The sequence below is a fragment of the Saccopteryx bilineata genome, chromosome 3, assembly GCF_036850765.1.
Source record: "Saccopteryx bilineata isolate mSacBil1 chromosome 3, mSacBil1_pri_phased_curated, whole genome shotgun sequence".
NCBI lineage: Eukaryota > Metazoa > Chordata > Mammalia > Chiroptera > Emballonuridae > Saccopteryx > Saccopteryx bilineata.
Window position 1 is genome coordinate 267,648,849 of NC_089492.1, and position 20,122 is coordinate 267,668,970.

The 20,122-nt window shown below is 49.2% G+C and overlaps 1 protein-coding gene across 2 annotated transcripts in view; it reads left to right on the forward strand.

Annotated features, from left to right (window-relative positions):
• CSMD2 (CUB and Sushi multiple domains 2) overlaps window positions 1-20,122 on the forward strand; it is a 606,087-nt gene that overhangs the window by 213,753 nt on the left and 372,212 nt on the right. For both annotated transcript variants that reach the window (XM_066269721.1, XM_066269723.1), the window contains exon 5: window positions 2,271-2,478. In XM_066269721.1, coding sequence (XP_066125818.1) covers window positions 2,271-2,478 — 208 coding nt within the window. The remainder of the gene's footprint in view (window positions 1-2,270; window positions 2,479-20,122) is intronic.

The window sequence follows — 20,122 nt, forward strand, 5'->3', positions numbered from 1 at the left end:
CGCGAGGAGGCGCGCCCCTCCTGGGATCCCTGCCCCAGCGAGCGGCACCGTTCATCCATCCACCCATGCTCGGCAGAAACCTGGAGGGCATCCCTCCCAGTCACTAAGTCCTGCAGATTTTACTTCCTCAGTCTTTCTCCAATAAGTTCTCCCCCACACTCCCCGTGGCCTTAGCTCAAATCTCATCCGGCCTCAGCTGGACATAGGGAACTACGGCCTACCCAGAGCATCCAGCCTACTCCCCAGCTCAGACATCCTCGATGCCACGGCCACAGAGATCGCTCTGGAATGCAGATTCAGTCATAGTTCTTCACTACCTTTGATACTTAAGAAAAAGTGGAATAAAAAGGAGAACTTAGCATTTGCTGGGCATCTACTATATGACAGTCGCTAGTGAATGCCAGGTACTGTCACATGAATTATCCCATTGTGTTATCACAACAAACCATTGTGTAGAGAAAGCAACATGACTCTTAGAGAAATAAATTGCCCAGAGTCACATGGCTGGGAAATTGTGGAGCCTGAATTCAGATATAGATCTCTTGACCTTAAAATCCATCTTCTTTCCACTGCAGTCCTCTGCTCCCAAATCCTTTTGGTTCTGTGTTCTCTGTCATGTTACTCCTTCTTCACTTTCGGTACCATGGCCCATCATCCCTCTCTGTGATAAGCCTTCTAGAGCTACTTAGACATGCTCTGTGCTTTCATGCTTCTGTGCTTATGATATTTAGTTCCCGTATCTCTTAAGTACCTTTCTTCTCTAGCTAGTGAACTCCTATTCATCCTTCAAAACCCAACTCTAATAGCACCTCCTCTCTTAAACTTTCCCAAATTAACTTACCCCAGCAAAGTAATGGTTGCTTTACCTTTGTCCTCAAAGTGTGAATTGTATTCCTGGACAGAAGAGTTATATTGGTTAAGAGCATAGGCCCTGGAATCAGACTCAGGCTTAGAATTCCAGTTCCTTTCATCACTATGGGCTGTGTGTCAAATAATTTGCACTTTGGAAAATAATCAAATCTCTTGATGCCTTGGTTCCCTTGCCTGTAAAATAGAGATAATACTTTATCATTAGTAAGTCTTCATATGAAATACATAGAGAAGGTAGGATAGTGCTTCTCTGCTGCCTCTGATATACATCTGAACCCCGATACTGCATTTTTCCTTTCCTTGCATCCGTGTCACTAACGTAGCATATACTACGTGTATTACATTCACTTTCCTGCAGGCTCCCGGAGGGCAGGTGGCCCAGCTGGTAAGCAGCAGGGGGAAAGGTTCAAACTGAGGTCTGCAATAATTCAAAAGCTAGTGCTGTTAACTATTATATGTGAGAACATGTTCCTCGGATCACTTTTTCTGAACATCAAGTCTCAGCTGGGAGCAGTGCCAGCTTATGCTGCAGGGATGAGTGAAACACGGTCCCCACCCTTGGGGACTCCTAGCAGGGCTCAGAACCTCAAGTGGAAAACAACAGGCCATCCAAACAGTGCGAGGTGCCGTGTCTGAAAGTCAGATACATTGCCAAGGGAGCCCAGAGGAGAGAGTGATTTCTACTAGCTTGGGGAAATGAGGCTTTGCAAAGAGGTGGCATCGAGGTTGGGTCCCAAAGTGTAAGAGGAGTGGTCCTAGACAAAGGACGTCCTCGGCAGAGGGAGCCGTGTGAGCAAAGGGCCTGAATATGTGCAGCGTTGAAACAGAGCTGGCCTGGGCACAAGGGACAAGAGGAAAGGTCGCAGAGGTCCAGCCAGGCTGTGATGAGCTTGGGACAACCCTTTGACTTGTGCCCCAGGGAATGGAGTGGGGTTTTTGTTTTGTCACATTAGTCTGAGGTTTACTAAGATCTGGGGGGAGGAGCCGCCCCGCCCGTTCACCACAGGTGTGACTGCGGAAAGAAATGTGACAGCTGGCTTTGCCGTCCTTCCCAGTCATCATGTAGCAGTGTGGGGTGGCAGTTATGCATGTGCTCTGAAGGGCAGAGTTCGAATCCCAGCTAATTCTCTGTGTGACCACAGACAGGTTACTTAACCTCTCTGAGCTTTGGTTCCTTCATCTGTTCAGTAAAATTCTCAGGACAGGGCCTGGCACATGGTATGGGGCCATGAAGGGTTGGTATCATTATTGTTAGGCCAGTTCAGACGGGGATCTAGGCCCATCCTGTCGGTGCACTGGGTTTCAGGACTCTCTCACCTTCTTGTGGGCGAAGTACACACTGAATCCCAGGGCCTGCCAACAGGACCAAGTCACGTGAGCCTCTTGTCTCTTGCCCACAGCGGACGACGCCTGTGGCGGGACCCTGCGTGGCCAGAGCGGCATCATCTCCAGCCCGCACTTCCCCTCGGAGTACCACAACAATGCCGACTGCACGTGGACTATCCTGGCCGAGCTGGGGGACACCATTGCTCTGGTCTTCATTGACTTCCAGCTGGAGGATGGTTATGACTTTCTGGAAGTCACGGGGACCGAAGGCTCCTCCCTCTGGTAAGCTCCATCCCCACCCCTGCCCCCTGCCACTGTGCCTTTCTGGGCGCAGTCTCCTTAGCCCTGGGACCTGCAGCCTAAGGTCCCTTTGCCACTTCCCACACCAGCTACTGTTGGAGAGTTTTCCTTTCATTACAGTGAGGCATCCCTGCATATTTTTAGAGCCTGGGTAAATTTTTACAGTGATTTTGCTATCTGATTTGAAGCATGTCTTTGCTGAAGAATTTCTTGATGGGTTTTGGTAGAGTAACTTGCATTTAGACTAGAAATGTTCTGGTCTCAGGACGTGGGAGAGGGTCTCAGTGAAATGACTTTGAAATATAGCTCCATTTCTGGAAGATGTGTTCATAGCTTCGAACACGGAATAGAACTGTAAGTGACGATTGCTTTTCCCACTCCTGGGGCCCTGAGGCTGGAAAGACTTTCCGTCTGGGTCTCTGAAGGGAAGGCCCGACCTGCTCCCGGTCACTCCGGTTTCACTGAGAAGCATGGCTTTGCAGGGGTGCAGTCCACCAGCTGTGGGGACTCTCGATGCTGACGAGCCCGGAGAAGATGGGTGCTGGAGACTTCCTGGCCTTAGCTGCTTGTAGTCTTCTAGATTTGGACCCACGGGGTATGTCCAATCTGAGGCTGGCCTCAGGAAGTGCCCAGCTTCCGGTTTTGGTGACAAGCCTTGGGGTGATGGGGTGATGGTGTGGCACTTCAAGTACTCTCTCGTCTTGTTCTTGTGGCTGTGGTATCAGGGCATTGGGGGGGGGGCTGTGTCAGCACATCAGAAGCCAACAGAAGGATGTGTCCAGATGTGCTTCAGATAAGATTGGCGTCTTTGCAGCCTTCATAGCTGCACAGTGTTGGGAAGGCAGGGTGTGGTGCCCACAGAGGGCATAGGACACGTCACGATGACTGTTAGGGAGGTGGGAAGTCGGTAATCACCGAGTACAGTGATCAGTGGGACTGAGGAGGAAGGGGTGAGGGGGAGGGTGGGAGGGAGAAGAGGAAACCAGGAGGCACATTAATTGAATACCTCTTCTATCCCAGGTTTATGTGCTGTAATAGAAACACAAGTTGATTAAGACATGATCCTTTGAGGGGGAAGAAAATAAGATGAGCCCATGGTAGGAGCCAAGTATGACTATTTGAATGGGATAAAGTGGAAATGGACTCCTCCCAAAATGGGGACCCTGAAGTTTGGGGACCAGCGTAGCCCAGAGAACTTCCCAGTGCCATGAAAGGCGAGCGGTGCAGTGGAAGACTATGGTGTCAAATGCTTGTCCGTGAACTCAGCCAGGTCATGTACTACACTGGGTGGGGTATGAAGAGAAGCAGGCATGAGCCGAACAGTGAGGTTGCTGTGTGGAGGATGATGTTCTAGTCTAGGGGCCATGCTGGACCTTAGGATCTAGGAGTTGGGTTAAAAGTCCAGATGACCCTTCACTGAGCTGGAACCACAGTGACCTGCCCCGTCTAAAGACCCTCTGTTTCCCTGCCTCTTTTTGTAAAAAATCTGTTTTTCTGATTATAGATGTAATACATATATGCTCCTTATAGAAAACAAGAAAAATAAAAGAAGTTATAGAGAAATGAAGGGCACATATTAAAATTTTGATGTATTCTCCTTCAGCTTCTTGTTTTGCCTAGATCAAGCTAGCTGGCTACTTAAATATATTTTAATATTACAAAATTAGGATCTTAATATACCTGTAGTTTTGTATTTTTAACCTAGCATTAGATCATGAAAATCCTTTGATATCATTACAGATGCTTCCAAAATACAGGTAGGCGTGATAATAGTATCATATGTTGAGCATTTACTCTCAACATGTGGCGGGCTGGTTCTAAGCTCTTACAGCTATAATTTTATTTCATCTTTATAAAAATTCTAGGAAGTGGGTAGCATAATTTTCTTCCTTTTACTGATGGGAAACAAAAATGAGGCCCAGAGAGGGCGTGCGACATGCTTGAAGTCACACAGCCAGGAAGGTGGAGTTGGGATGCAACCCCAGGTTAGCCGGCCCTTGAAAGCCTATCTTCTTAGCCACGACAACACTGAAGGATTGCCCTGGCTCTGTGGCATTCCCTCATCAGATTTGTGTGAACTTGACACATCAGATCTCTTGTGAGGTTGTTTCCAAGTTTTCACTTCTGCAAACAGATGCAGAGATAAACATCCCCGCCTGTCCCCTCCCTTCCAGTCTGAAGGCCTCCTCAACTCCCTTGTTTATCCATGGGCCGGACATCTCCCACCTCTCTGCTCCCCAGGTGTGGCTCGACAGGTTGTCCAAACTTCTGGAGTGAAACAAATCTGAAAGAATGTTCCTTTTCCTATTAAGTCACTCAGTGGGGAAGGAATTAAGCAGAGGAAATCGTTAGGGGAGTCATTCAGAACTCTCTGCTATAAGATTAAATCGTAATTATTTACAGGGTTGGTATCCCCACTGCCAGGCAGGATGCGCTTCTTGTTCTGATTTATCCTTGCATAGCAGTGACGGATAAACAAACGGGGAGGCGCAGGACGTATGTGCGAAGAACCCGTGTCCTCCCCCCCCCACCTGTTCCTTTATGGATCCCTGGATTCCTGTGACGGGGCAACACTGCTGGTTTATGAGTGCGCTTGCTGTCACCAGCTTCCGCTAAGATTTTAGGATGTGCTCTTGAGTTTCTGCCCCAATGCACAGGAAGACGGCAGATCCTGTTAGAAAAGATGAATTTGAGCAACTCCGATACTGAGAAGACGGACATCTTTGAGATGAAAGGAAAAAAACAAACAAACACCAACCACTACCTCCCTCACGGAATAGGAGGACCCCACCGATTCGGAGGAGCGGGCGGTGGCGGCACGCAGTGTCCTGACTCAGTGTCCACATGCCTCTCCTCCCCCACCTGGGATGACAACAGGAGAGTTTTAATTAGGGTTCCGGTTCTTTGAATTTCACGGACCAGCAAAATTTCCAAATGGTTGGGGAAACATAGGGTTGGTAAGTTTTTATATTTTTCAAGTAAGGATATTAGGGAAAAGCCTGCCAAATCCTCAGAACATTATTTCATAAAACAAAGGACAATTCAAAGCCAAAGGCATGGCAGAATCTAACCCACTGGCGGGCTTGTGCGGACATCGTGAGAGACATAGTGTGGTTGGAGGAGCATACCTAAGTAGCACTGTGTGTCCGTAATTGTAGGGCCACCTGAGGTAGACACATCAGTCAGTGGACATCTACTTCCTGTTTGGGGGTCCAGGACAGGCCTCCGGGAACTCGGCAATGCATATTTTGTTTAGGAAAAGGCTGCTTAGAGTGAGCACTGAACCCTGTAACTGACATGTTGAGAGATTCTCAAGTATTTTGGACTTACGCTCCCTTAAATTAATTGTTTTGTTTGTTTGTTTTTTGGTGATTGTCCATGAGCAAAAGCTGGGTTTGAATTGACGGAGAGTTACAATCCCGACAGTATATTTGGTATTATTCCCTCACTAAACATGTACACACAGAGACGAGTCAGCCCTGACACGCAGCCCTCCAAGTCCCTGCCCTGCACTCATCAGCAAGTCAACCCCCTGCACACACGCACTCCTATCTCTGGTTCACTGAACTCAGTTCAGGGGCCAGATTTTTGCTCACTGACCCTTCCCGGGTGGAGCCCCATCCCCCCCCCTCAAATTCTAGGAAAATACTCTACCTCATTCCTCATGAGGCCTCTGGACTTTTCAGAGGGTTGGGACTGAGAGATGCAGAGACCCCTTCAAACCCAGGGTTCTGGGTCCCTGGAACCTAGAGTTCCCTGGAGGGTATCAGGATCGTGTTATGGTGATGAGTAGAAGTGATTGCCTGTTACAGACCCAGCCTCTCCACTGGGGAGATCGGTAAATGACAGTCTCTCCCCACCCCTTCCTCTGCCACAAGCTCAGCACTCTCCATTTGAGTCTCTCCAGACTCTTCCTCTGGGCTACAAGGAAAGAGAGAAAACCAGACATCCTCTTCCAGAATAGGGAGTGGTCCGTGTCGTCCCTCTAGGTTTGGGCCTGGAGCCTGCATCTTGGTACCTGACTGGGGAGAGACAGCCAGCTTGGGAGTCAGATGGACTTGGGCTCAGAACTCAGATTCACCTCCTAATAGTTATGTGATCTGGAGGTGGTTAGTTACTCGCTCTCTGAGCCTCAGTTTCCACATCTGAAATATGAGCTCATCATTCTAGCTTGCAAAACACGTTGAAAGGGTTATGTATACTGCGACCTGGTTCATGGTCAGTATAATGCTCTGGGGTGGGGGCCAGAGTCAGAGGCTCTCTCTTTAAGAGGAAAAGGTAAGGTAAGGTGAGGCATCTCTAGCTACTCGGAGCTTCATTGGCCCCATTCTTGGTGCTTCCACAGAGGCCACTTTCCTAGCCTGCCAGCCCCGTGGCCTCACCCCAGGCGGAGAGGGACAGCCTGTCACTCTGGTTCAGCCCCCAGAGGAATCGCTTGTACATGCAGGTGAGGTGGACTGGCAGAGAGCCCCTGGGTCAGACCAGACGATGCCCGTGCAGGGGTCAGAGGGGCAGTGACTGTTGGCAGTGGCTGCCCAGAGCTGCACTTTATGTGCACACTGCGGGCAGCATTCCCTCTGCTCTGCCTGGCCCCAGCCCCAGAGTGACCTCGTAGCTGCTTTGTTAGAAGAACAGAAGAGAATTCAACTCATTCAGCCAGCACTGGCTGCTCTAGGCAGGTCTCTGAGCCGGGGAGATAGATCCCCACCGGGAGTCGGGCACAGCTCCTGCCCCTCGGGGCCCACTCACTGGGGGAGGAGGGGCCGAGAGTATGGAGGGATGTTCAGGAACATAACTACCCAAGACAGAGGGGAGCACATCTGCCTGGGCCCTCGTGCTGCTCTGGTTAAGGAGGCTGCAGAGTTCAGTTGCTCCTTCCTCTCTTCTCCCTTCTCTTTCTGTTTCTCTCCTTATCCCTCCAGTGGCAGTTTTCCCTCTAGCAGGGAGGGCAGGCCAAGACAGACCTGTGCCCAGAAGTCCCCTTGTCCTGGGGGCCAGTGGAAGTGCTTTTGAGTGTCAGTGGGGGTGGGTATGGCGGAGGGAGTTCACAGCTCCTTCCCACATGTGGGATGGCTGTGCTGACCCTAGAACCACACCCAGCTCGTTGGTTGTCACCTCTGGGAGTCAGTCTCTGTCAGTGATGTCCAGCCTCCCCTCCTTGCCCCCTTCACTTCGATTTTTATTCTTTGTTTCATTCTGATCATTTGTGATCCATCTGCCCCTTCTCTATGTCCCCACTCCCCCAAGCCAACCCCCCACAGACCTTTATGTGACAAACTTGCCTCTATCAAGTGTTTAAACTAGCCTTGAAGGGTGGGTACCACTTGATATGAGAGGTGATGGACCAGGGAGGGCATCATTCTAGGGCTGCTGGCTGGTCCTCTTGGCCAAAATGGGAACTCCCCTGATCCCTGAGACACAGGACCTGGCAGTAGTCCCCAGGATTCTCATGGGAAAATACTGTCCACCATGCTCCTCCCCCTCATCGCCACCACCGAGGCTCTGCCAACTACCTCTGCGCCCAGGCCGCCCCCTCCACCTGGAGACGAGCAAAGGAAAGCCCGCTCTGCTGTCTGGATTTCCCTGGCCTTGCCCACAGGCACCGCCCGATAGACTCCGCTGCTTCTGGAAAGAGAATTTCCCCAAAAGCAGCTCATCCTACTCTCCGGACCCAGCTTTGTGGGATGTCTCCACGTTGTTCCCCTTCATTCGCCTGTTTTTGTTTTTCTAGGTGGGGGCGCGACAACTCTTCCCTGCTTTACAGACACTCAAGTTGGAAATTTTGCAAGCAACACTCTTTTTCCTCTTGAAAGACTTCATTTTAATTATTTAGCATTGTACACATGGATTTGGAGCCGACTAGGGCCATGTGATCTCATGACTTTTAACTAGATATTTCATTCAGGAGCCATTAGGTTCGGATATAATTAGAACGAGAACAGCACGCCAGTGGGGATTTGTTAATAATAACTATTCACTTATTTCTTCATTTACATATACTTTATCAAACCATTGGCTTAGATCATTTATGTTTTCTGTTACTTTCCCCCTATTTATTTTCAGTAATCATTTATCGAGAGACTTCTGTGAATGAGGCTCTCCTAGGCGCCGAGGAGACAAAGGCACAGTCCCATTCCCAAGGAGTTATTTATTCACTCCACAAATGTTTATGTAACATCTGTGCCCTGTGCTGGACCGTGGCACTCACAACCTGGGTGAACAGGCAGCATGTGATTAAATGCTTTACAATATCACGTGTTAACATGCTTTTCTAAGAGGTATTAAGAAGTTCCCGTAGGGACTGAAAAGAGAAGTGTTAGTAGCTAGGATTCTTGTGGTTCAAGAAGTAGAAACTCACCTCCAGCTAACCTAAGCTAAAAGGGGAATGTGTTGGCTTCTCTAATGAAAAGTCTAGGGGTTGCTTTCAGGAACTGCTGGATCAAGGTGTACAGATAATGTCATCTGAATCTGCTTCTCTCCCTCCCAAGGCTTTGCTCTCCTGTGTGTTGGCTTTATTTTAAGGCTAGTTTTCCCCAATGTGGTAGCAAAGGTGACCGCCATCCTACTGGTTTAGCAATCCCTGAAGGGACTGTAACTTTCCTAATTGTTCCCATGAAAGCCCCCAGAGAAACTTTGATTGAACTAGATTGAATCTTGAGCCCAGGCCTCGCTGTCAATATAGCCAAAAGGTGTTATCATTGGCCAGCCCAGCCCACATGGCGGCTTTCTGCCCCAGCCAAGCCTCATGCTTGGGAGTGGAGGAAGGTTGGTTCACCAAAGGAAAACTGGGTCACTAGGAGAGAAAAGCAAAGGATGTCCTATGAAAAAAGTTGTCAGTCTGCCTATCATGATGGAGGGGAGGACTGAGATAAACAAGTCCTAGATGGGGTGACTTGTGAGTTGAACTAGGGGGTAAGAGCTTGCCACCAGCATGGAGCAGGAAAGAGCCTCCGTGTGTTTGGGGCACTGCAGGTGTGTTTTGGGGTGCAAGAGAGCAATGGCAGGATGTGAGGCCGGAAATGAGCACAGGAAGAGCATGGGTCATGCAGAACCTGGTTCCCACGTTCGTGAACAGGGAGAGGATTCCATAGAGTGCGGAAAGCTTTTGAAGGGTAAGCGGAGAAGTCACATGGTCCCTCTGAATTTTAATCGAGTCCAAAACTAGAAGACTGAGAAACCAGCGGTAAAACTTGTATGTGACTGCTCAGGCAAGAGATAATCCGGCTTTGAGTTATTTATGGCGGCTGTGAAAGGATGGACAGGAGGGGGTGGCGTCAGAGAACTACCGTGAGCAGAAGTGGCTGCTTTGAGGGGTTCCTTGGGAAGGAGGAGCCGAGGCAGAGGAGGAATCTGGGATGATTTCCAGGTTTCAAGGTGGATGACTCTGGTGGGATTTTTTCTTTATCAAGCAGAGGAACACAGAGGAAGGAGCAGGACTGGGGTTGAGTGGGGGATGGTGACACTCACTGGCCTCCCCAGCACCACATGGGCACAGAGAGGGAAGTCAGGGTCACAGCGGGGAAGGAGATGAGCTTAAATACAGGGACCAAGTTCCCTTGATTACTGGTCTACTCAGTCTCTGAGATAAGACTGGTAGAGGTGGTCAGGGAAATCAGCAGCTATTCCTGAAAAGTTTGGTGTTCAGGTAGATGCTCTGGCAGGGCTTTGAGAAGTCATCTTCAGGATCAGCGCCAGCATTGTCTTTACTCAGCAGTGCCTCCGCCCTGACAGTCAGCCTTCGTATCTGCATCTTTCCAACACTTTCCCATTATAACTCAATCAAACCACATAGGGCTCTTCTAATGTCTGACATTGGGCTTGGCCCTGGGAATACAATGGCAGAGGAGGGAGATAAAGCCTCTGCTTTTGTGGGACTTCTGGTTTATTAAGGGGGGGGGACTGACATTGAAAAAACAACCACAAAATAAACGTAAAATACACTTGTGATGAGTGTGATGAGGAAAATGAACAGGGTGAGGATTAATAACAGTAAGGACCCTGTTAAGATGAAGGGGTCATGGGGAGCTTCTCTGAAGGTGTAGGGTTGAGGCTGAGATCTGCCTGTGGAGAAGGAGCTGCCGTGGGAGGCATTTGGGGATCAGCGTTTCAGGCACAGGGAATCGCTCGTGCAAAAGCCCTATCACTACAGCGCCCCCTTTGCCCTTGAACTTCATACATGGAAGTCGCATCGGCTGAAAGCCTGTCCTCTGTATTTCATCCTGTCGGAGTGTCAAGAGCAAAGCAGGGTCAAGGACTCAGGCTGCAAGAGAGAACTCGGGAAGCCGCTGAGATGGTGCATGACTGAGGCTGCTGACCCCAGCGGCACCTTGAACTGGGAAGAGGAGGGATCTGTTCCGGGCAAGACTCAGAGCCTCCTGCCTTTCCCGGGGCTCCCTGAGGCCCCTGCTTCCCTCTCTTCCCGCCACATCCCAGTGCTTTAAGTCACCCCAAGAAGCTATTCTCTTCTGATGGAGCCCATGAAATTGCATCTGTTGTAGCCATCAGGAGCCAGGCCATAAATAACGAACCCTTTAAAATCTCATCTCCCCTATCTCACAGAGTTGGAAATAGCATTACAAGCTCTGCAGCCGAATGGTGGGAAAGGATTAGTGCCCTCGCATGCTGCTGGTACAAACATGTCTGGAGAGCCAGGACGAGGGCTCCCGCACACTCTTTAGAGTATCAGCGTGACTTCCTTGTTCCCACCGGTGAGAACTTGCTCTCAGAAAGCAAACAAAAGCCACGGCTGGAATGAGTAGGAAGTGAGCCCAGTTGTCTGCAGTCCATCCGTCTGCACAGCAGCTCTGCTAAGAGCTTGTGTTTTGGCAAAGTACTACACGTGGAAAGCTGAGGCCGGGCAGCTGGCCTGCCCCCGTGGGTCTGACTGTGTGCAAAGGTTTGTACTAAGCGTGTCATCAGCGCAGGGGCCCATGCCAGGACCATGAAGGACAGCGGGCAACACAGTGTTCTCCTCACTTCTCTCGAGGAGCTGGCAGATGCCTGATGGTACCGCTGAGACAGATGGAAGGAGCTGTCCTGGGCCCCTCCAGAGGCCCCGCATTCTGGCAAGGCCTGCCTTCCTGGGTGATGTCATTGATTCTGAATGTTCAAGGCCCCAATCCTGGTCTTTGTTTTCACTCCTGGCCCTGAACGTTTAACGTTTATCCCACTCACTCTGGACTTCGCCTATCCCATGTTTCACACTGGTTTTTGCCTGCCTCTTGCTCCTACAACCCCTTCTGGTTTCCATAGACTGACATAAGGTCCTTGGTTCCAGCCCAGCCTATATTTCTGATGATCCCAGCTTCTTCTCATCCCAGTGGCTGGTATGTGACACCTGCAGGCTCGCCAAGGAAGTGGCATTCGCGTAGAAAACGAGCCTCTGACCATCTGATGAAATGGCAAGATGATCACTGTTGAACTCAACAGATTCCGCCATTGGGGAAGCTAGTGGGTGGGGTCGGTTTTAACAAAATGGGGAAGCTTCATAGAAGAATCGAATTCCGGCATCTCTGTGAATTTCTCATCCAAGTTCTAGGGAGAGTGGTCTACTCCTTCAGTCCTTCACCTGCTCCACCAGGTCTTCTACTCTCAGCCTTCCCCTAAAGGCTGTTCACATAAAGTCATCCTCAGAAAATTGCCGCCACCCCAAACGCTACCACTCCCAGTGCCAAGTACAGTCTCATCTTACCGGGCACTTCCTTGTTTCTTTACATTGTTGGCCATTTTCTCTTTTTGGGACTCTCCTTTCTCTTGGCCTTCATGCTACTCGCTCTGATTCTTCTTGGACCTCGCTGGCCATTCCTTCTCTGTTGCCTTTGATGTCTGCTCTTCCCTTACTGCTTTGCCCACTCCACACCTTCCCCCTTGGTAATTTACTTCCTTTCTTGATTTCAGGCAGTCCCCGGGTTACAAACAAGATAGGTTCTGTAGGTTTGTTCTTAAGTTGAATTTGCATGTCAGTTGGAACAGATATATTTACCTATTAAATGCAACTTAGACAAATGTTTGTCTTAGTATAGTGTTTATTTTTACCTTCCTGTGCATATGAATATTTAAACATTTTCCAACCTACAGAAACTATTTCATTTCGTAATCCAGGGACTCTCCGTACCTCCTATTTGTCATTCTCAAATCTGCCTCCCTTAGCCCAGCCTCTCCACTGAGCATCTAACTCAGGGGTCCCCAGACTTTTTACACAGGGGGCCATTTCACTGTCCCTCAGACCATTGGAGGGCTGGACTATAAAAAAAAACTATGAACAAATCCCTATGCACACTGCACATATCTTATTTTAAAGTAAAAAAACAAAACAGGAACAAATACAATATTTAAAATAAAGAACAAGTAAATTTAAATCAACAAACTGACCAGTATTTCAATGAGAACTATGCTCCTCTCACTGACCACCAGTGAAAGAGGTGCCCCTTCCGGAAGTGTGGCGGGGGCCGGATAAATGGCCTCAAGGGGCCGTATGTGGCCCGTGGGCTGTAGTTTGGGGACCCCTGATCTAACTGTACAGCCAACTACTTGGTGGACATCACCTTGATGTCTCAGCAATATCTCCAGCTCAACCTGTTCCAGCCTCACTCATAAGTAACTCCTAACATGGCCCATGTGCTTCCTTTCTTGGTTTAGGGTACCTTCCTACACCTAGTTATCCAAAAATCTGGGACTTATCTCTGTTTAGTCCAGCTCTCTCACCAGCCACAGTCAGTCAATTGCTGAAGTCTTCTCCTGCACCTCTCCTAGCACATCTTTGCATCTCCACCACCGCTCCCCCAGTTCAGCCCATCACCTTCTCTTCTTTGTGGGTTGTAGTAGCCTCCTTACTGCTCTTCCAGCTTCTTGGGCTCTCCAGTTCGTCCTCCCCACTGCTACCAGAAGGGTTTAATTAAAATGCAGATCTGACATGCTAAGCCCAGGCAGAAGCTTTCAATCATCTCTCATTGCCTACAAACTATAAAGTTTCAGCCCCTGATCGGGCAGGAGAGGGTCTTCTTGATTCAGCTCTTGCCCACCACCCCAGTCTCATCTCTTGCCACTTCCTTCTTTGAACTCTCATTAACCCTAAGATCCAATGATATCACATAGCAAAACTTGCTTTCTCGCTCATGCTACATGTCTGTCATGGGTCTTTGGAAGTGATTCTGATTGACATGGTCATGCAGGCGGGTGTCCAGGCTCAAGGAGGTTTCACCATCACACGTGCACCATCAGGAATATAGGGCCGCCCCCAAAGCTATAACAGGGGCATAGAGTGGAGAAGCTAACCTGTGCTTTTCACTAGCCCAGCCCAGATATGATGATACACACGGCTTCCAGCTCACGTTTCATTGGCCAGAAGTAGTCACATGGTCCAGCATAGTCACAAGGGAGCCAGGAAATGTAGGGAACAGATGAAATGCCTGCTCAGCCAGTATCTTGGCTACACTGCATGTTTTGGTAGACAAGATGTCCTGGCTCCTGCCAAAGGTCAGCACCCCTCTGTATGTTCCAGATGTCATTATCCCCAAAGATTTTCCTACTAAATTCATCTCTTTTTCTTTTATTAATTTTTTTCTTCTCTCTTGAACATTGTTAACAGCATAAAGACACATTCCAACAGTGTGGTGCTGCCAGGAGTGGTGGGGAGGGGAGGTAGAGGAGGGCATGGGGATGATACATGGTGACGGACAAAGACTTGGGGGGGTGCACACACAGGGCAGTGTGCAGAGATGTGTTGTGGAGCAGTAACCTGAAACCCGTATGACTATGTTAACTAGTGTCATCCTAATATATTCAATTAAGGGGGAAAAAAAAGACGCGTCCTAATAGCTACCATCTAAAATCAAAATCAAAACAGCACACACCAAACTCCCCCATTATTTAGCCCCATTCAGCTCCCACCAGTTGCTGAGACGGGTCCCTTCCTCAGTTCTGCCCTGCCGACCATTAACACTGACTTTGCTCAGAGTGCCAGTGACCTCCAGGTTCCAAATCCAGTGTGGCTTCTCCATCTTCATGTGAATGTGATCTGGCCTCTTGGCAATACGTGACTCTGGTCATCGAAGCTTCCTGGACTCTTTCTTTCTCGTGACTAACTTGAACCACAGACCTGCGGCCGTTCCTTCTCAGTCTCCTCACTGCTCGACCCCTATGCAGCCTTTACATGCCGATACCCCGGGGACCGTCCTCTTCTCTTCCTGTCTGCCTTCTTTCCCGGGTGACTCCGGCTGATCACAGGCTGTCTTTCAGTATCCTCTGCATGCCAGTGGTTCTCACTGAAATGTCCATCCCCGATGGGTTTTTTGGGGGCTCCATATCTATTAACAGGAATCTCAAAATCTTCCAAGCAGACTTTTTTTTTTAATTGCGGTAAAATGTTCATAATGTAAACGTTACCGCTGTACCCGTTTGAAGTGTACAATTCAACAGCATTAAGCCCATTCACACTGTGGTACAGCTGTCACCACCCTCCAGCTCCAGAACTCGTTTCACCTTCCCAAACTGAAACTCTGTACCCGTTAAAGAATAACTCCATCTTCTCCCCACCTTTGGTACCCACCATTTTTCCTGTCTCTATAAATCTGACTGCTCTGGGTACCTCATGTAGGTGGAATCGTTCAGTATTTGTTCTCTGTGTTTGTTTATTTCACTCAGCATGTGTTCATGGCTCATCCCTGTGGGAGCAGGTGTCCGAGTTCCCTTTTACGGCTGCATAGTATTCCCTGGTGCGTATGTGCCACATTTTTTTTTTTTGTATTTTTCTGAAGCTGGAAACGGAGAGAGACAGTCAGACAGACTCCCACATGCGCCCGACCGGGATCCACCCGGCACGCCCACCAGGGGCGACGCTCTGCCCACCAGGGGGCGACGCTCTGCCCACCAGGGGGCGATGCTCTGCCCATCCGGGGCGTCGCTCTGCCGCAACCAGAGCCACTAGCACCTGGGGCAGAGGCCAAGGAGTCATCCCCAGTGCCCTGGCCATCTTTGCTCCAATGAAGCCTTGGCTGCGGGACGGGAAGAGAGAGACAGAGAGGAAGGAGGGGGTGGGGGCGGAGAAGCAGATGGGAGCTTCTCCTGTGTGCCCCGGCCAGGAACCAAACCCGGGTCCCCCGCACGCCAGGCCGACGCTCCACCGCTGAGCCAACCGGCCAGGGCCTGTGCCACATTTTTTATATCCATTTGTGTATCGACGGGCATTGGGTTGTTTCTCATCCCCTCCTAACCCTTAACCTCTTCCTCCCCTTCCCTTCACCCTGTCTACTCCCAAAAGGAAGCTGCTTCTGCCCATTCGATGTCACCAGCGTCTCTGGCTGCTCAGTGGCCTTGTCTCCCAGCTCCTACGGCTTCTATAATCCATCCTCCATATAGTACAGCAGCTGGGCAGACCGGTGTTCATACATCAATTCGTGCCTCTCCAATTTAAGGCTTGCCAACGACTTTCCACCACACTTAGAATAAAATCCTGCAAGACTATACTGTCGGGTCACTGCCCACCTCCCTGCCTCCCTTTCCCTTCCCCCTCAGGTCCACTCTCTGTACTGTGGCTGCCCTCACCCTCCTCCTGGCCCTCAGACGGGCTAAGCAGTTTTCCTCCTCGGGCCCCTGCACTAGCTGCTCCCGGGGCTTAAGATGGTCTGCCTTCAATTTCTTTTTTTTTAAACAAACAAATAAAATTTTTTTGAAATGCAGTGTTCAATTTAAACCTCCCCTCTTACGAAAGGCCTTCCTTGTCCATGCAATCTAAAGTAACCCCTCTGCCCAGCAAGGCTATCATTTAGAATCAAGGGAAAGATAAACAGCTTCCCAAATAAGCAAAAGCTATAGGGTTCATTACCACCAGACCGGCATTACATGAAATGCTAAAGGGCCTTCTTGAAGAAAAAGAAGAAAAAAATAAAAAATATGAACAATAAAATGGCAATGGATACTATCTGTCAACAATTGAATCTAAAAAGAAACAACAACAATAAAGGAGCAAGCAGAACAGAAGCGGACTCAGATGCAGAGAACATGCCGACGGCTGCCAGATAGGAAGGGATGGCAGGGCTGGCTGGCAAAGGTGAAAGGATTAAGAAGTACAAATTGATAGTTACAGAATAGCCAGAGGGGTGTAAAGTACAGCACAGGGAGTACAGTCAGTCAGTCATATTCTAAAAACTACGTCAGGTGGACAGGAGATTTATCAGGATGATCACTTAGTAACTTATATACTGTCTAATCGCTGGGTCGTACATCTGAAACTCATCTAGTATTGTACATCAGCTGTAATTGAAACATAAAATTGATTACAAAAAAGAAACACACCGTCTTACTAAAAAATAAAAATAAAACAGAGTGACCCCTCACTTTATTATAGCATCATGTTTTACTCCAGGCACATGTCAACCCCTGATATTTTCTTGCTTACTTGTGTAGTTGTCTTTTTTTTTTCTGTGCCTTTTCCCTCCCCTACCACTGCCTGCAGAACCTTGCAGAGCCCCAGGTGCAGGGCACCCAGTGGGTACCCAAGGTTGGTGTGTTTGGAGGCGAGATCTGTGTCTGCCTCACCAGTAACAATGGCCTGTGGCTAATTGCAAAGGTTAATGTGGAGCCTCTCTGCCAAGTATTTTAAGTAATAACCTTCCTGGGGGACATTTGCAAATTAGCCCTGACTCTTGCTGATTACTCATCCTAAACTCATTCTGATTAATAATTAATCAGCAAACTGCTTGGGCCAAAGCAGACTGATCAGTGCTAGAAAGGATCTCAAATTATGCAAGTCACTTGGCCAGTCTGAAAAAATAAAAGCTCAGCAGTCGGCAGAACTGGAGAGGTTTGATTGCATCATGAGTGAGGTAAGGCTTTGCAGTTGTTTGTTTTTCTTTTTTGTCTTTTTCCCCCCCTTTTGACTAAGAAATCAGTTAGGGTCCAACTTGCCACCTCAAAGAGACTGTGTGGCACAGAAATGGAAGTGTGTTAAATAGCACTTTCTTTTTTGCTCCTTCCCTGCAGAAGAGCTTTGGTGGGGGAGACAGGTTCAAATTAGCCAGTTTGTTAAGCAAATGCCCGTCCGGCGCCCGATGTCAGTTTTCCGCAGCCACCTGAGTTTCAGCAACCCCTTCACTTCCTCTGAGCGGCAGCACACCGACCTTGCAATAAGGGGGTGAGAGATTTGGTAGGCACTGCTCCCTCTGCCCACCCCACAGTTGGGAGGAATCAATTTGCCAGCAACTGGTGCCACCAGTAGTCTTTAGAGCTCTCTTTGCGGCCTGCCTACACACCCCAGGGAGGCAGGAGGAACGGCAGTCAGAGGGTGATGAGCGGGCTTCCTGCTGCCAGGAGTGAACGCAGTGCCCGCCTGGGGCCCCTTTCAATCCTCGGTCTGCAGCCTCCGTCCTCACAGGCCACTCCTGCATGAGGTTTCATCTTTCTTTTCCAGATTCCAATTCTGGCCACGGGAGAGGTGGCTAACAGGGAGACTCCGACAAAGCAGAGGTGTCCATTGACATTGACCTCTGGGCTGGGGCTGGGGGATGTAGGGTTTAGTGCAGTTAGTGCAACCCCGGTACCTGTTAGAACCACAGTGATGGCAAGGCCACGCCCCAGACCAACTAGGTCAGAGTGCCTGTAGGTGGGGCTAGCCATCAGTATTTTTTTTTTTCTGAAGTTGGAACCGGGGAGGCAGTCAGACAGACTCCCGCATGCACCCAACTGGGATTCACCCGGCATGCCCACCAGGGGGCAATGCTCTGCCCATCTGGGGCGTTGCTCTGTTGCAACCAGAGCCATTCTAGCGCCTGAGGCAGAGGCCATAGAGCCATCCTCAGCGCCTGAGCCAACCTCGCTCCAATGGAGACAGAGAAGAAGGGGAGGAGGAGGGGTGGAGAAGCAGATGGGCACTTCTCCTGTGTGCCCTGGCCGGGAATAAAACCCAGGACTCCTGCACACCAGGCCAATGCTCTACCACTGAGCGAACCAGCCAGGGCTTAGCCATCGGTATTTTTTGAAGCCCCCTCTGTGGGATCCCATTGTGCACCTAATGGGAGAACTATGAACTGATGGGGTGTGGCAGGCTTTCAAGCAAAATTATGAAGGACATCAAAGAGTGGAAGAAGAAATAGGCTTTTCAGGAGATGACTGTCTTCCCCAGAAATAAAGGGCCGTCTGTCTGTCTTGTGGCAGGCAGGGTGAGAGGAGAAGCCAGCCAGACACAGCAGCTTCTAGAAGCCCCAAATTTTACGATCTATCTCAGTTATATCTCCCACTTTAAAAAACACTCTTTAGAATTCAACCCTTGTTTCTCAAATCGTGACGCACTGACCAGCTCCCTGCTTCAGAAAACTTGCCTGGAAGGTGTTTCAGAATGTGGACTCCTGGTCCTGTCCTAGACTGCTAAGTCAGAAATGTCTGAGGTTTTAACCATTTTTCTGGGTGTTCTGAAGCAGATAAAGTTTGAAAGCCAAACTGGGCATAAATAGAACTCTTTCCAGAGCAATGTCATGGAGTGGGTGGATTTTTGCCCATTATGAAATGATCCATTTTCTTATGAACAGATCCATTATTGAATCTTTTGGCATAGAAATTGCTGGGTTATATTTGACTTGGCTGTTTGGTTATGATTTGTGCATAAGTTTGGGCAAGTGTACATATTACATAAAATGAAGCGTACTGACTCCTAACGGACTTTTTGAATTTAACAAACGTTTGTGTCTTCCTACTCTATGCCAGGTTCTGTGATCAGTCCTGTGACTACCATGCTGACACAAAAAGTTTTCATCCTCTGGCTTTAAATTCGACCCTCACCTTGTCTATCTGGTATAGGCCTATGAAAGGCTGTCTCTCTCTTTTTTTTCTTTTTTTAGTTTATTGATTGATTTTAGAGAGAGAAGGAAGAAGAGAAAGAGAGGAAATACCAGTTTCTTGTTCTTCTTATTTATGTTTTCACTGGTTGATTCTTGTGTGTGTTCTGACCGGGGATCGAACCTGCAACCTTGGCATATCGGGATGACGCTCTAAGCGACTGAGCGATCAGCCATATGCAGACTGTCTTTTCTCTGAAGCCTTGAAGCGTGGTGGCAGCTCTGGCCTCCCTCACACCATTCACCTGCCACCTCCCAGGTTCCTACTGTACCAGCACAAGCCACTTAGCTTCTCTAGTGTCCTTCCCCAACCCGAGCTCCTGAGGAGCATGAACTTATCTCATCCTCCTTCTGTCCTCAGTGCCCAGCCAAAGTCCTGGCAGTAGACAGGCATGCAGATTTGCTGACAGCTTGTTAACTAAATAAAGCCTCCGAGATCTTCGAGTCTCAGTGCCTTCCTAGCAGCTGCATCTCGCCACCACCGGCAAGAACAGCACACAGAGCTTTGTTTTACCTTGCCTGTCTCAGGGCCCTTCAGCAACAGGACAGGTGTCAAGATACATAAAGAAATAAGCACAGCTAGCCAGTGCCTGAGCCAGGAGGTGAACCCCGTTCTTTGGACTGTGAGCCCTGGTCTAACCCCTCTCTCTTCTGCTTCTCTGAACCCTGAATCATCTTCTGCCCTGACACACCATTGAGCACGGGACTCTTTGGCTCTCTCTTCTGGAGTTGCAGGTTCTCTCTGTCCTCTATCCGTACACCTATGATGAGTGACTCCTGGGTCCCATCCAGCAATGAGC